Consider the following 14899-nt stretch of genomic DNA (forward strand, 5'->3'; position numbering starts at 1 on the left):
GTTGACAGCTGTATGAGTTCATTTACACAACGTAAGCTGCAACCTTTTGTAATTTTAATATAGTTTGTTTTCTTTTTATACTGGCTGGCTTACCACAATAGATTAATTTGCAGAGCTAGCGAGCACCAATTCTGTTTCTATGGTGTTTGCTATCTTTGCTATCGTCAGTTTACTCCAAGATCGTCACACAGGTGCTTCGAAGTCGCCTAGTGACAATTTAGCTTTTGCAACGAGACCATTAAATATATTTAAGACAATGGTAGAAGAGTGTAGTTCTGTTCAGTTTATCGCTAACCTTATCACGGGGACTGCGAAGCACTACAGCTGCATGCTGATCTTGGAATAAACTGACGATAGCAAAGATTCCATCTTTGACGACGACACATAAATGGAATAGGTGCTTGCTAGCTAATGTTTGCTTTAGTTTGTTCCATCGGTTTGCTCGCTAGCTCTGAAAATTCAGCTATTGTGTGTGAACCCTGCCAACATAAAACAAAATCGCTATGGTGTGTTTGACTGGATTAACCTCACGTTAGTTACGTGCATTGAGTGCCTTTCAGACGGTAACTAGACACTAACACTCTGTCACCTTGCCAGCTAAGGCACACTACATTGCATTGCTTGCTTCATTGACTCGAATTCAAACAGTTGAAAAGACTGGTTGATGTTACTGTAGCTAGCTAACATAAAGAGTGACCTGTAATTCAATGCAGCGAAAATGAAGATGACGGTTGTGTTTTATTGTATTGCGTGGTAGAAGTAAAGAAATCTCTAACATATCCTTTGTTTGAACTACTTACTGGAGGTACCTGCATCATGTGCCACTGCTGAGGGGTGGGGGCAGTGGATGAAACCATTGAGGCAAAGGGCGGGGTCGCAATCTTTTGATTGTCTATAATCAGCACAAGTGCTTTCATTGCATATTATTAATATTAGTGTGATTACATAGTTATGTTTAAAGTGATATATTGGGGGGTGACAAATCATATTTTTCCCAGAATGGGGGGGGTCGTTTAAATTCTACAAAATCTGCAAAACAAGACATGCATTACTGCTTTTTACAGTTACAAACTTGTAACTTATTCGAATCTAAAGCCATTGTATTTAATTTTAATATACACATAGCCTATCCTGTACTTCACTTTCATCTGAATAACTAAATGTCAAGAAAAGTTACTCTGCTCCCTGGTGGTAACAAGAGCTAAGTGCTGATTATATTTGTTTTGTTGTTGTTCGCAATAGCGTTCATTATTTTTCAAAGCAGTAAAAATGAAACGCCATCGATGAAGAAATAAGTTTGCATTTATTAGACAAACCAAACACAGGTTCACATCCAGTGAGAATATGGAAACATTTCATGGGATGAAAATAAATATACAAATTGTTCCTTTCAATACATTATTTTGTTATTGCACAACATAAGTCTCATGCTTCAATTGGAACTGTGCTTTTAGCATTTTGCTATGAACAACCCAATGACAACTACAAACAAGGAAGCAGATCACACAGTATTCAAGATCAATGCATTGTTTCAGATTTTAAAACATACATTTTACATTTAATTTTGATATCAGACCAGTAAGAGAGCACTGTAAACTGACAAATGTAACATCTAAAAGTCTGTAAGTTAAAAAGCATACCTTGTAACATTGTGGAAATAAAATGTATGTCATTCCTGAATAACACTTGCATTTATTTCCTTGTCTGATATGCATATGATGGCATGCTGCTCTTAATTAAATTGATGGGTGTCTGTCATTACAGAATAGCATGGTGTTCTTCGCAAGGTAAACAGATTGGAATTACTCGTTACTTTTTGTGACGCAACTATTCAACCTGATGTAGCACACCAACACATGGGAGATCTACAAATTTGGAGTAGCCAATAGAACCCTTTGTATTTCAGACAAACCAGGTGACATACATATGACCTGGTTGTAATTTTAGTATGAAACAATCCCATTTGTATTTCCTCGTAATAAAAAATTGGTGAAGGTAAATAACTTTGATGAGAGTAGTATTAATGAAGCACTACTGTTGTCGACATGTTTCAGGCCATAAAAAGCTGCATTCAATGTTAGTAGGCTGCCTTTGAAATATCTCCAAGAAAAACAGCCATTGCAAAAAATAATATTTCAAATGAACTTCAAAACGAGACAGTAATGCTTAGTTAAAATAATAGGAGTTTTGAAATGCAGAACATTTATGAAGTAACAATTCATTGTTTGTTTTGCCTTATTTGTGTAAGCAGTTTATTACTTCTTCAATTATTCATAAATTGTTATTGTCTTTACAATATAAAACATGATTCCAATCCAAGGTCCAAGCAGCAGCTCTGAATAAAAGCAAACATTTCCATATATTGAGTGTTGGGCTGCCGAGGTTGTGGTACTGGCTCTAATTCAAAGTACACATATGATACGTTGGAGTAAAATACAGTTACAGTTCACCTATCGAAGGCACCGGACATCTATCTGTCTGATGCTACTTCCTGTCAGTTCGGATGCAGTTCAATTGACTTACAGTAAGAGCACTTAACACATGGTTGGTGTTTGTATGCAACTTCCTTTTAAGGCAAATAAGGAAAACACACTGAAAATGTGTACTGAGGCGCTAAAGGTGACACAAAGTCTGCGTCCTAAATGGCACCCTATTCCATATATAGTGCATTACTTTTGATCAGAGCCCTATGGGCCCTAGTGAAAAATACCACCCTAAATAGGGAAAAGGGTGCATGGTGTCATTTGGGATGTAGACAAAATAAAACTACGGTCAGTTTAGCTGTAAAATGGTGCATTGGGGAACCTGTTCCATTTTGGGGAGTGCATTATCATATAAACAGAGATAGCAGTTCTTTAGGCTAGATTAAAGCAGCACAACTTCCAACAACCATTACATCACTGAGTCAGAGAAACACAACCAGTGGATCAAAATAAGAGGGCAATCTTCAATATGTGAAATATGACCATCTACCTTGAAAAGGCTCCACGATGTAATATCTACACTGCCAATCAGTCAAGCAATTCTTATAGGAAATAGAGGACATTCAGACAAAAACATGTTAGCCCTGCCTAGCCCTTTTGGAGTGGTTTACTTTAGGTTGGCATCTTTTAAAAAGTTAAAAGGAAAAACCGTAAGCAAATACAAATGTTAGGTTAAATGTTCAGAAAATAAAAAAGTAAAATATTTCCTTAGTGGCTCCTTGATCTTACCCAGTAGTGATCATATAGTGGGTGTAAGTCTCCTTCCTGTTTCTCATCTCATCCAAAGGTCAAGAGGGTGATGTCATCAGTAGTGCTCATGTGAAATAATATCAATGCAACACACAGCCACCACAGAGTCTAGGTTTTTACCTGGGAATGGGTGAGCATGACGATGGTTATGGCTTGCGATGCTGCTTGTGCACAAATGAATCTGGTTCTAGGAACCAAAAGGTTTCAAATGACAAGTTGGGTTCTGCAGCTCTTCAGAGTCAAGTTCCAAAAAAGGAGTACTTGGGTTCTAGAGTTCTTCATAGTCTCCACCCTCTCGATTTTCTGACCCCTCCCCTCCGGCCAAGAAATCCTCCAAGTCATCCACATCCCCGGTTTTCTTGGTCCGAGATTTCTTCTTTTTCTTCTCTTTGTCATCTCCTGTTCCTGTCTCATCTTTCTCTTTTTTCTTGACCTTTCTATGCTTCTTCTTGCTGCTCTTCTCCTCCTCCTAAGAAAAAAGGCAGAATAATTTTAGAATGTCAGATTTTTTTCCTTCTCCAAATGTATGCCTACTATGCTGTATACAGTAAACACTCGCCACTTCACTTGACAAGATAGCCATCTGAAAAGACATCCACTCCCTTACCTCTTTGTTTTTCTTCTTCTTTTTCTTCTTTTCTTTTGAGGAGTGTTTGCTTTCCTTCTCTGAAAAGCAATTTGTATAATTTGAGCAATAAATACAATGCAATTTTGTTTCATAATGTGATACACTTTGATACTGTTCTCGGTCATGTGCTACGGTACTATTCTATGGTACTGGGTCATTTTCATTAGATAACAAATGGAAGAAAATGGACTGAAACAGGGAAGAACTACCTTAACTCTTGTCCAATAAGACACTTGTTTTCTTTTTACGTTGAAAAACATTTTAATACAGTATGCACTGATGAATACGACCTTGTTCTCGATATATTTGTGGCAGTGGACTTGCCTTCTAGGTCCTCACTGCTGTCCTTGGCTCTGTGGGCCTCCTCAGTGAAGCCCAAGCCAAACAGGTCTGTCTCATTCTTGCCCTTAAAGGAGGGCTTCAGGACCAGCGTGGCCTTCAGAGGCTCAGGGATCAGAATGGCTGGAAGGATGTCATCATCTGACAGCTCCAGATCAGACAGTACTTCATCCCTGACTGGGAAAACCTCCTGTGGATGCAGAGGGAAATAATGATATCCCACAAGTTCAGACTATCACATATAGATTTTAACCATGTATCCTAACATAAAATAACAATCAAATAATTTATTGAAAATGTGTATTACACCCAAATGTATAAAATAAATATTTCACAAATGCAGCACTACATATTTTACCAGGAAAGTAATTTCTATAGGTTGACAACTACTCAATCTAACCATGATGAATTGTAGCTTACAACCCTAAATAACATCCTTTTGCCATAGCTACCGTAGTTATCTTCTGGATGACCACCTCCTGCTCAGACTCAAAATCAGGATCATCCATGATGAAAGAAAGCATCTGTTCAGCAACAGGGGCCTCTGGGTCAGAGTCTGAACCCTCCACCCCAGGGCTTCCCCCCTTCTTTGCTCTGGGTGGGCCTGGCTGGGGGCCTGGCTGCTCCAGGGCTACTGCAGGGATCATGGTGAGGGAGATTGGCTCTGCCTCCAAGAGGACAGCGTTCTCCAGGAGCTGGGAAGCAGGAGTCAAAGGCTCCGGAGCTTGAGGCTCCATGGCATGGGGCATTATGGACTCAGTGCCCAGTCTAAAATGGAAAACAAAAATACCACTTACAAACACTGATGATTACTAGAAATTACACTACATTAACAAATATGAACGATATAAGAGGGGCGTAAAACAGAAATAAGACTACATTAACGGATATGAACGATATAAGAGGGGCGTAAAACAGAAATGAGACTACATTAACGGATATGAACGATATAAGAGGGGCGTAAAACAGAAAGGAGACTACATTAACAGATATGAACGATATAAGAGGGGCGTAAAACAAAAAGGAGACTACATTAACGGATATGAACGATATAAGAGGGGCGTCAAACAGAAAGGAGACTACATTAACGGATATGAACAATATAAGAGGGGCGTCAAACAGAAAGGAGACTACATTAACGGATATGAACGATATAAGAGGGGCGTCAAACAGAAAGGAGACTACATTAACGGATATGAACGATATAAGAGGGGCGTAAAACAGAAAGGAGACTACATTAACGGATATGCTGGACATTTATTTGGGGCTTACCTTTTCAGCTCTGATTCACGGTCAAGGTGGTCATCCTGCGCGGCAGCGGGTGCTGCTGGTGGTGGGGGTGCTTCCTCCTCATCGCTGGACATGGTGAAGTCTTTACTGGTGAGAAGGCCCAGGGTGCTGGGCTGGGGCAGCTCTTTGTCATCTGGGTCTAGTTCATCCTGATAACCTGCCACCATAGGGTTCCCTCTGTCTTCTCCCTCACTGGGGACACACAACAGAGCATCTAACGTTTTTATTTTCGCCTTTTTAAATATATGTATTTTAGACAGAGCAGAATGGTAGAGGCATTCCACTGTTGTCTCATCTCCAACTAAAACATTGTTGGTGATTCTTAAATCCTCCTCCACATTCTATTTCAAAGGAAGCGTTGAGTAAATAGAGCCATCTGAAAACTCACCACAGATGGCTTCTCCCAGATGGTACTGTGTACTGTTAACTTACAGTAGACATTTTTTATCCAGTAGGGAAAGAAATAACTAGTGGCAATTTTTTTATTTTACCAAGTAAGTTGACTGACATTGTCATTTACAGCAACAACCTGAGGAATAGTTACAGGGGAGAGGAGGGGGATGAATGAGCCAACTATAAACTGGGGATGATTAGGTGGCCACGGTGGTTTGAGGGCCAGATTGGGAATTTAGCCATGACACCGGGGTTAACACCCCTACTCTTACGATAAGTGCCATGGGATCTTTAATGACCTCAGAGAGTCAGGACACCCGTTTAACGTCCCATCCAAATATAGACAGGCCCTACATACAAAATGGCACCTTATTCCCTATATAGTGCACACATTTTCACCAGAGCCCTATGGGAATAGGGTGTCATTTAAGATGCATCTAGGGACATATAAATAAGAATAAATAGAAAGGTTGTGTCCATTCAAGTCAATGTTGGCATAAAGGGTGACCTGGCGGCCATCGCGAGTGTGCCTTAGGAGCAAAGCAGGAAGTAAAAGCAGGAAGTGTAACGATCATCAATCTGTGCTGTAATTTGTTGAATAAACTAAAATGACATTACAAGAAAATACATTCCATTGCATGAGCCATATCAGGAAGCATCATTTGAATGAACATTCTACATTACCATGGAAATTATTACATCACAATACCAGGAAGACATTGCGAGTGTACCCACGAGTTTACCAGTCAAATTGTCAAGGTTAGAAGTTCCAAGCCCATTCTATTTATTCTTATTTCTATGGCCAGGGACACATTCTCATCTGTGAAAGTAAGAACTCTGCTACTGCTTACCTGTCACTGTCCAGTGCAGGTGCTGGCTGGGGGACCTTGACTTTAGAGGGGAAGCTGTCCTCCAGGAAGCTTTTATCCAGACCCTCGTCTGGCACAAAGTCATCCACACTCTGAACTTTAGCAGGACACACAGGGGAAGGCTCTGGCTCTGCAGACAGAGACAAAACAGTGATCAAAAGAGCCTTGATGCGTAAATGGCATCCTATCCCCTATTTAGTCCACTACTTTTGACCTATATAGGGAATAGGGTGCCATTAGGGATTGATCCTTTAACACCACAGACTTACACTGATATTGGTACAGTGATAACTCACCTCAGAATCCATGTTTTTACCAGCAATACATGAAAACAACCCAGCACAAATGAGGGGAGAATCTAGAGCAAACAGAATGCTTAAAACCTGCTAAACTGTATTGGGCTAAAAGATCAATGTTACCTCCCTCAATACAACGTGTTGTTCTGTAAAACTGTCAAAAAGAATCTGGCAGTTACCACATGGAAGGTTCTAGCATGCAGTTTTCCTTAATTCAGTTTTTTATTAATCCCCTCAGATGAGATTCTAGTGCCAAGCAGTGCAATGGTCCTTACAAATACTTCACAAAAATCCAATCAATCATTCACAAAGATTTCCTGTGACTACTTCCTGGTCTAGTACACACAGGTTTTACATGCATAGCTTAGTTCTTTCCTAAGCTTTTTGGATACAATATTGGACAAAACACACTGTGACAACAAACGGTTAAAAGCAGTGTTTGGCCATCCTATTGCCATTGAACAGAACATGGTCTGTCATTTTCTGTTAATTTCCAGATGATTCTACATGTTAAATTCCCACACCATGCAGGTGATCGCTAGCATTCCGTGGCCACTCAGTGCTTCTGTTCATTCGTCAGTGCAGTGTGTGTTTGTTATGGAAATAGTCAAATACTGATGCAGCGACTACTTACCTGGCATGGCTGCAGGGACTTCTGGGGCAGGGGCGGAGCCAAAGAGACGTGAGATGAGGCCACGTTTCTGAGGAGGCGGTGCCTGGGCAGGGGGGGATGGTGACAGTCCAAGATGATCAGGACTCCGAGCCTGTGTCAGAGTGGGGGACTGAGGCTCAGTGGTGGGGGAAACCATCCCGGCTGGCAAGGCAGGAGGTGGAGGAGAGGGAGAAGGCGAGAGAGACTGAAGGCTAGGGACCTGGGCAGCGATGGGTGGCTGCTGAGGGGTCCCAGGGCTAGAGCTGCCAGTGGAGGCCCCACTTGGAGGGACGATGGGGGATTGGGAGCCCGAGCAAGGGCTCTGACCGTTGGCTGGACAAGGTGAACCATAGCCTTTATTGCGGGTCTCCGTATTCTCCAAGAAACTGCAAAACAATGGGTGCTGTGTTGTTAGTATTGGAAAATCAGTGCTGCATCAAGGAAAGAAACATTAAAACATTTGCTATAAGTGTTAAAGAGCAACACAAATACACTGCTATCAAAGCAAATACACATTGTGATAATCAGTGTACATGCCAAAAACTGATAAAGTATAAATATCACTGAACACGTCAAACAAACTGATACAGAGTGAAAATATCATATTACATTTCATAGTTTTGATCCTCAGTCTCCTGCTGCACGCAGAGCTCCTCCAGAGTAGCGTCCATGTCTAACTGGTTGGTCTCGAGCTGCCGTAACAGAGTCTCCCTCTGTAAAGATCAACAGAGGGGGCTTGGAATGACTGACCATGAACCAGAGCACTAATACTCCTTTCACAATCACTCTCAGAAACCCTTTCACAGGGAGTGGGTAGTACTTAGTCTGTGCCTGCTGTATTTCTGATCTGATTTCATGACCTCCATGAAATTCACAAGATGGTTATGACCATAGGTATATATTTCATAATACAATGTAGTCAAAGCTAAAACTAACCTGCAGTTGCAGGAAAGGGATGTTGAAAAATCGGTGTAAATATTTCAAGCCAAATCCATTCTTCATAGAGGCTTCAGCGTAGTGAATATAGGAGGAACCCATGGGTCTGCAAGAAACCATCAGTCAAGTATATAGACACAGCTTATGACTACTTGTAATTGTTGCAAAATGTAGGCAACATTCCCCAATTTCCCAAGTGTTCCAAAAATATTGGTTGGGGGATCCAGGATTTTGTTCTTATTCCCTCCTGATTTCAGGAAAACCAGGACTTTTTGGGGGGAAAAAATCTTTGCAACCCAAATAAGACTAAAACAGGGAGTTCAGTTAACTACCTATTGAGATTAGCAATAACCTGGCGGATGTCATCAGGTAGGATGACACGGTGGTCACCCATGTCCCTGTGGTTGCCTAGGACACACACTGGAACATGAGTGGGTACTTTGGGTAGTTCTCTCAGGATGTAGTTGAACGTCCTGCAACGACATAAAAAAAGAATAAAACAAACTTATAGCTATTGTTTCTCCCTATGTGAGGAATTACAAATGTGTGTCTCCCCATACTTGGCCAAGTTCAAAGTATATACAATGGTAATCTGTTTCACGCTGTTCTGACTTTGAAGCTAAGCTGAGTCAGATGCCTGCCAGCGACTGTGGGCTAAGTGGTTCATGGCCACACACCGGCTTACTGAGACCTAATCCCCCATGCATGTTCCATTAGAGTTCATTGATTTATTAATTGAACCATGGCTCCATCCCAAATGTCCCCCTATTGCCTATGTTGTGCACTACTTTTCACCAGGGGCCTATGGTCTCCTAAATTCTACTTGAATATCTGCCATTTAATGTAAACCTTGTAACTAATGTACTGGACTGTTCTATAATGCACAACACAGACTGACCATTGCTTGGTGATGTCAAACATCATGATCACACCGTTGCAGTTCTTGTAAACGTCAAGGAACTCTGCATCCAAGGCCACCTCGTCAGACTATAACAAATCAATTGTTATTATTTAGATAATTGAAAATAAATTAGTCTTATGAGAATGTGACCTTTGTTTACCACTTACTAGCTACTATACAAAAAGCTCCCCAGTGGGACTCTTTAGATAAGCCAAATAGAGGAATCTTAAATGTGATAGTCACCTCTTGGGGTTCATTCTCCACTTTCAAAGTGTCCCCTCGTTTTTTACCTCGGCCTGTGAGAAAGCAGAATGTCAAGAAGCTGCAATTCAGAACATTAAACTGAACATTACATTGAACTATTGCTGTCAAGCATTACAACGCGAGAAAGCCATGTCATAGAAATAAAATCCCTCGAACGGGCATCCTCATTCAAATCAATGAGTCTGTAATACAGTCAGAGGGGCTATTCCAGTTCTAGTGATTCTATTTATATGAACCATATACATACAGTATGATTAAACATGCCATTATTTTAAAACAAAAATGTGAATCCCTTTATTTCTAGCTTTACCGTCTGCTAAGTGCAACAAATACAGGATTGCCAGAAGCAGAAAAGCTCTTATGTTCTTATTGGCAAACACATACTCAATTCTCTTCTTTTTAAAAGAGACAGTAGCTCCAGGTTATGGCATACAAAGTAGTCAAACAGTCATTTTCTTGCAAGCAATGAGCAATCTTTTTTATTTCAGCCACACTGCAAACTAAGTAACGACCAACCTTCACAAGAGGGACAAACCCAGTGCACATAAGCAACTAATTTCTAGGAACAACAGATGTAGGATCTTAATTTGAGCCAGTTTGCTACAGTAGGAAAATAATCCTGCGGCAACAGCAAATGTGAATAGTATGTGGATTATAATTGATGGACATTTTTGTAGGGTATGATAGATTTTTCGTTAGGGGGAAAAAAAAGTGGAAATTACAATCTTCGGAAGCATTTTTAATCCTTAAACACACTACGTGTTTTTGCATTGCAGGAAAGTTCTCCTGCAACAGGGAGATCAAATTAAGATCCTACATCAGTGCACACAGTGACTCTCACCTACACCCTCAGGGAGAGGGTATTTTTGGCCTGAGGCAAGTGCAAAAGAGGAGCAAGAAAAACAACATTAATATTGCGAGGAGAAAAAAATTACACAGAAACAAGATTTATGTATAATTTATGTATGGACAATGGGATAATACATGGACACTAATACAACAGTAGAAACAGTAGCTATCAACTGATTGACTCATGAGTTACATACATTCACCCAACAAAGTAATCACACTCACCCTTATCCACCACGTCCCACACCTCCACCTTGACCACGTCATCAGTGGCTGAGATACAGAGAAACAGTCATCACAAGCCTCAACTGACAAAGCCTCACATACTAAAGCACAAACTACTATGTATCCCAAGGCTCTGTGTGCACATATGATAGCTGGGAAAGGCAAGCTGGAAAAAGTTGTTTCTGTACTACAGGTGGAATTGCATCATTACCCATGGGCCTCTTTATTAATCATACGGTCTGAGGAGGGAAATTGTTTGAGGGAATAGGCCTACTGTGGTCTGGATGTACACTAGAGATTGTTTTCACTACCCCACTAATGCCACAAAACACTTGTAGGCAAAGCTACTGATCTAGCTAACTACACAATACTATTTCTCAAACATAGTAGGCTTAACTGGATATTATTTACCTTTATATGTGCCATGTTCAACTGTGAATTACAGTTGCAGAAGTAGGAAAAGTAAACTTCATAAGTATATATTGTTGGCAGGATTAGAGATAGGTTTTAGCCTGGAGTGAATAAAAAAAATATAGGACTAAAAGCGTTGATCAAGGTGTGAAGTAAAGTGTAGAATCCCAGTTCTCTTACTTTTGTAGTTCCAATGGATGCTGGTTGCCTGGATCTCTTGAGTGGGGACGTAGTCATCCGTGAATTTCTTTCCTTGCAGTCGATGCCATAGAGTGCTCTTTCCAGTATTTCTGTCTCCACGGATAACTATTTTCACTTGTGAGAAATAATAAAACAAAGAATGACTAGCCTACCTCTTAATATATGTACAGTAACTTACAGTACCAGTCAAAAGATGACACACCTACTCATTCAACGTTTTTTCTTAATTTTTACATTGTAGAATAACAGTGAAGACATCAAAACTATGAAACAATACATAACACATATGGAATCATGTAACAACCAAAATATGTATATATGAGATTCTTCAAAGTAGCCACCATTTTCCTTGATGACCGCTTTGCACACGCTTGGCATTCTCTCAACCAGCTTCTTGAGGTAGTCACCTAGAATGCATTTCAATTAACAGGGGTGCCTTCTCAAACGTTAAATTATGGAATTTCTTTCCTTCTTAATGTGTTTGAACCAATTTGTTGTGTTGTGACAAGGTAGGAGTGGTATACAGCCGATAGCCCTATTTGGTAAAATACCAAGTCCATATTATGGCAAGAACAGGTCAAATAAGCAAAGCGAAATGACAGTCCATCATTACTTTAAGACATGAAGGTCAGTCAATCTGGAAAATGTCATGAACTCTGAAAGTTTCTTCAAGTGTAGTATCAAAAACCATCAAGCGCTATGATGAAACTGGCTCTCATGAGGACCGCCACAGGAAAGGAAGACCCCGAGTTACCGCTGCTGCAGAGGATAAGTTTATTAGAGTTAACTGCTGGTTGCAGCCCAAATAAATGCTTCAGAGTTCAAGTAACAGACATATCTCAACATCAACTGTTCAGAGGAGACTCAGGCCGTGTCTTTGTGAGACGCAGAGTAGGTAAACGGATGATCTCCGCATGTGTGGTTCCCACCGTGAAGCATGGAGGAGGTGTGATGGTGCTTTGCTGGTGACACTGTCTGTGATTTATTTAGAATTCAAGGCAGACTTAACCAGCATGGCTACCACAGCATTCTGCAGCGATATGCCATCCCATCTGGTTTGTGCTTAGTGGGACTATCATTTGTTTATCAACAAGACAATGACTCAAAACACACCTCAAGGGCTATTTGACCAAGGAGAGTGATGAAGTGCTGCATCAGATGACCTGGTCTCCACAATCCCCTGACCTCAACCTAATTGAGATAGTTTGGGATGAGTTGGACCACCGAGTGAAGGAAAAGCAGTGAACAAGTGCTCAGCATATGTGGGAACTCCTTCAAGACTGTTGGAAAAGCCTTCCTCATGAAGCTAGTTGAGAAATTGCCAAGAATGTGCAAAACTGTCATCAAGGCAAAGGGTGGCTACTTAGAATCTAAAATATATTTTGATTTGTTGAACACTTTTTTTTGGTTACTATTATTTAAACGTTTTGTTGTATTCACTATTATTCTACAATGTAGAAAATAGTCAAATTAAAGAAAAAACGTTGAATGAGTTGGTGTCCAAACTTGTGACTGGTACTGTTTAGTATATCATATAATGCTATATGCATAAAAAAATACACAACTTACTGTTGTACTGTACTCCTTTGGCAAAGCGTCTCTGTAAACTATGATTCATGGACTGCATACCAGCGGGGATGTTCTTGTCCCTCGGCTGGCCTGGTTCAGAACCAACTAGCTTCTTCAGAGCTGAAAACATCTCGACAGGAAGCTGATTTTACTAACCCTCAGTCAGAAATGTGTGAAATACAGTAATGTTTGACAGAACCCCCAAAATGATGGCAATTGTGTTATATTGGATGATGATCTGATCAACACAAGTAAGCTATCAATCCAAATTGTCAAAGTAGCACTGCATTACTGTGGTACACAGAAGTAGCACTACACCCCATCTGGAAGATGTAACGTTATTGCCAGGTGGCTAGGCTTGCATATTTCAAGTTCGTTAGGACCAGATTTTTCTACTAAAAGGATTCCCGCAAATCTCTCAAGGGCAGACAACGTTAGCTTGATCAGCCGTTTCTTCTCTCATGTTGTCTTAGGTTACCATCACCTGCCAGAAAGAAACCACAGAAACAATTTTAACTACTTATTAATGTATAATGTATAATTTCCTCCAGTAGCCTACTTAGCTAGCTAGCTAACGTGAACTAGCTTATTGGGGAGAACCAGGAAAACTGCTTCTTGAAAATGATGATTTTTCAACTGAGCTAAATACTAGTTCATAAACACCAGCATATTTCTAAAAGATTGTCAGTAACGTTAATACCAGCATTGCTAACAATTCTCCGTGGGCATCGTCAGCCGATACGTTGTAACAGTTAGCTAGCTAGCCGGCAGACAGTCTGGGGATAGCTAACAAATTAGCTCGCAAGCTAGTGATGCTGATCTACAGTAACTTAGCTATCAGATATTCCCTCTATTCATATTCGCTATTTCATCGACGTTTTTTCAATTGCACCTGATATGGTCACACGCTCACCTGTACATCTGCTGCCATTACTAATAGTAAATACTAGCTGGCTAGTTTATATTGACGATGTGGCTGGCTAACGCTAGTTAGCATCACGATAAGGTACCGTTAACCAATGTTACTGCTAGCTAGCAAGGTAAATTGGCAGTGCTGATGTCCTAAAAAATACCCACCGGCAATCAAAGTATTCTTCAATGTAACGTTAGCAAACGTGACATGGTTATTTCAAAATCCAGCTCTTGATAAATGTGAAAGACGCTAACGTTACACATTCCTTAGCACTGAACAGCTTGCTCCCTGAGGTGGAATCATTAGTCAAAATAATTTCGTTTTGTAACTAAAAAGAGAGTTTTCTATTGGGCAAATTCGTTTACTTCTGTTTAAGAAACGTTTGGCAACAGAATCGGCCAGTGGTTGCTCAGTGGGTTGTACCAGAGAGGAAGAGGAAGAGAGGCCCAACTCGGTGGGAAATCTATCTTCCTCCAGCAGGTGGCGTTTTTCGTTGTTTCACCCACCAAGCAATGAGGTCAACGAGAGTGTTGAAATTGGTCAACAAAAAAATGAATTACTTATTTTTACGTGAGGTTAATTTGATTGAATATAATTTTCGTAATGCTTAGTACGAGTCTTCTGATATAGTGAACAAAAATATAAACGCAGCGTGTAAAGTGTTGGTCCCATGTTTCATGAGCTGAAATAAAAGAGGCCAAACATTTTTCAAATGCACAAAAAGCTTATTTATTTCAAAGCAGACCATGTGTATGCTGGTGTGCTGATGTCAACCTTGTGAACAGAGTGCTCCATGGTGGTGGTGGGGTTATGGTATAAGCTATGGACAACGAACACAATTGCATTTTATCGATGGCAATTTGAATGCACAGAGATACCGTGACAAGATCCTGAGGCCCATTGTTGAGTCATTCATCCACCGCTATCACC

General features: G+C 40.5%; 1 protein-coding gene across 1 annotated transcript; it reads right to left on the bottom strand.

The window, feature by feature from the left end:
• Positions 1–1284: 1284 nt before the first annotated feature.
• LOC139389329 (rab-like protein 6) lies at positions 1285–14451 on the bottom strand. Its single transcript, XM_071135999.1, has 17 exons — positions 14134–14451; positions 13057–13540; positions 11467–11601; positions 10876–10923; positions 10643–10672; positions 9781–9833; positions 9535–9623; positions 8969–9109; positions 8637–8742; positions 8310–8413; positions 7683–8086; positions 6735–6882; positions 5473–5682; positions 4653–4968; positions 4186–4390; positions 3841–3899; positions 1285–3702 (listed from the first exon to the last, which is right to left on the bottom strand). The coding sequence occupies exons 2-17, from the start codon at positions 13184–13186 to the stop codon at positions 3502–3504; spliced, it is 2379 nt and encodes a 792-aa protein (XP_070992100.1). The 5' UTR covers positions 13187–13540; positions 14134–14451; the 3' UTR covers positions 1285–3501.
• Positions 14452–14899: the final 448 nt, after the last annotated feature.

This window comes from Oncorhynchus clarkii, chromosome 30 (assembly GCF_045791955.1).
Source record: "Oncorhynchus clarkii lewisi isolate Uvic-CL-2024 chromosome 30, UVic_Ocla_1.0, whole genome shotgun sequence".
Classification (NCBI taxonomy): Eukaryota; Metazoa; Chordata; class Actinopteri; order Salmoniformes; family Salmonidae; genus Oncorhynchus; species Oncorhynchus clarkii.